The sequence below is a fragment of the Penaeus monodon genome, chromosome 19 (assembly GCF_015228065.2).
Source record: "Penaeus monodon isolate SGIC_2016 chromosome 19, NSTDA_Pmon_1, whole genome shotgun sequence".
NCBI lineage: Eukaryota > Metazoa > Arthropoda > Malacostraca > Decapoda > Penaeidae > Penaeus > Penaeus monodon.
In genome coordinates this window covers 4,659,206-4,659,716 of record NC_051404.1, presented here as the reverse complement: position 1 = coordinate 4,659,716, position 511 = coordinate 4,659,206, and the positions used below count along the sequence as shown (strand labels likewise).

Here is a 511-nt window from a genome sequence, read left to right as displayed (position 1 = left end):
CATTGGCATATTGCAGGTTATTTTAAGATAAACATAAATATGAATATATTTTTCTTAGCGTACTGAATCTTCTATATAAAGACAAGACATATCCCTCCCCTCCCCTATAGCTGGCAGCCATGATCAGTCACCAAGACTTATGGAGCGATACAGTGGGGACTCAGAAAGCTTTGACCCTGAGACTATGATGAACCAGCTGAGGCATGACCTTGCTGATGCCATGATGGACACACAGATCACTGGGAACAGAGGCGACACAGGTAAGAGAGCTCCTTGTTAGTTCTGTATGTGATCTGCCAATAGGTTAGTGCTCTGTTGAAAGATTTGCCCTGATTGGGGAAAAACTGATGTAGGTGTTGATTAAATGTTTCAACAGGTTGTTGAGAGATCATTTCAGTGAAATGTTCTGTCCTTTTTGTGTGTTGTAAACTTACAAAGAAATGATGGCTGTGAGATTGTTTTTAAGATACTGATGCACACTTTTTTTTGCAAGGAAAATTTTATATACAAG

General features: G+C 39.3%; 1 protein-coding gene across 1 annotated transcript in view; it reads left to right on the top strand.

Moving 5' to 3' along the window:
* LOC119584996 (breast carcinoma-amplified sequence 3 homolog) overlaps nucleotides 1–511 on the top strand; it is a gene marked incomplete in the record, with an annotated part of 31,901 nt that overhangs the window by 19,540 nt on the left and 11,850 nt on the right. The window contains 1 exon segment of the mRNA XM_037933606.1: nucleotides 111–260. Within this exon segment, the coding sequence (XP_037789534.1) occupies nucleotides 111–260 (150 nt within the window).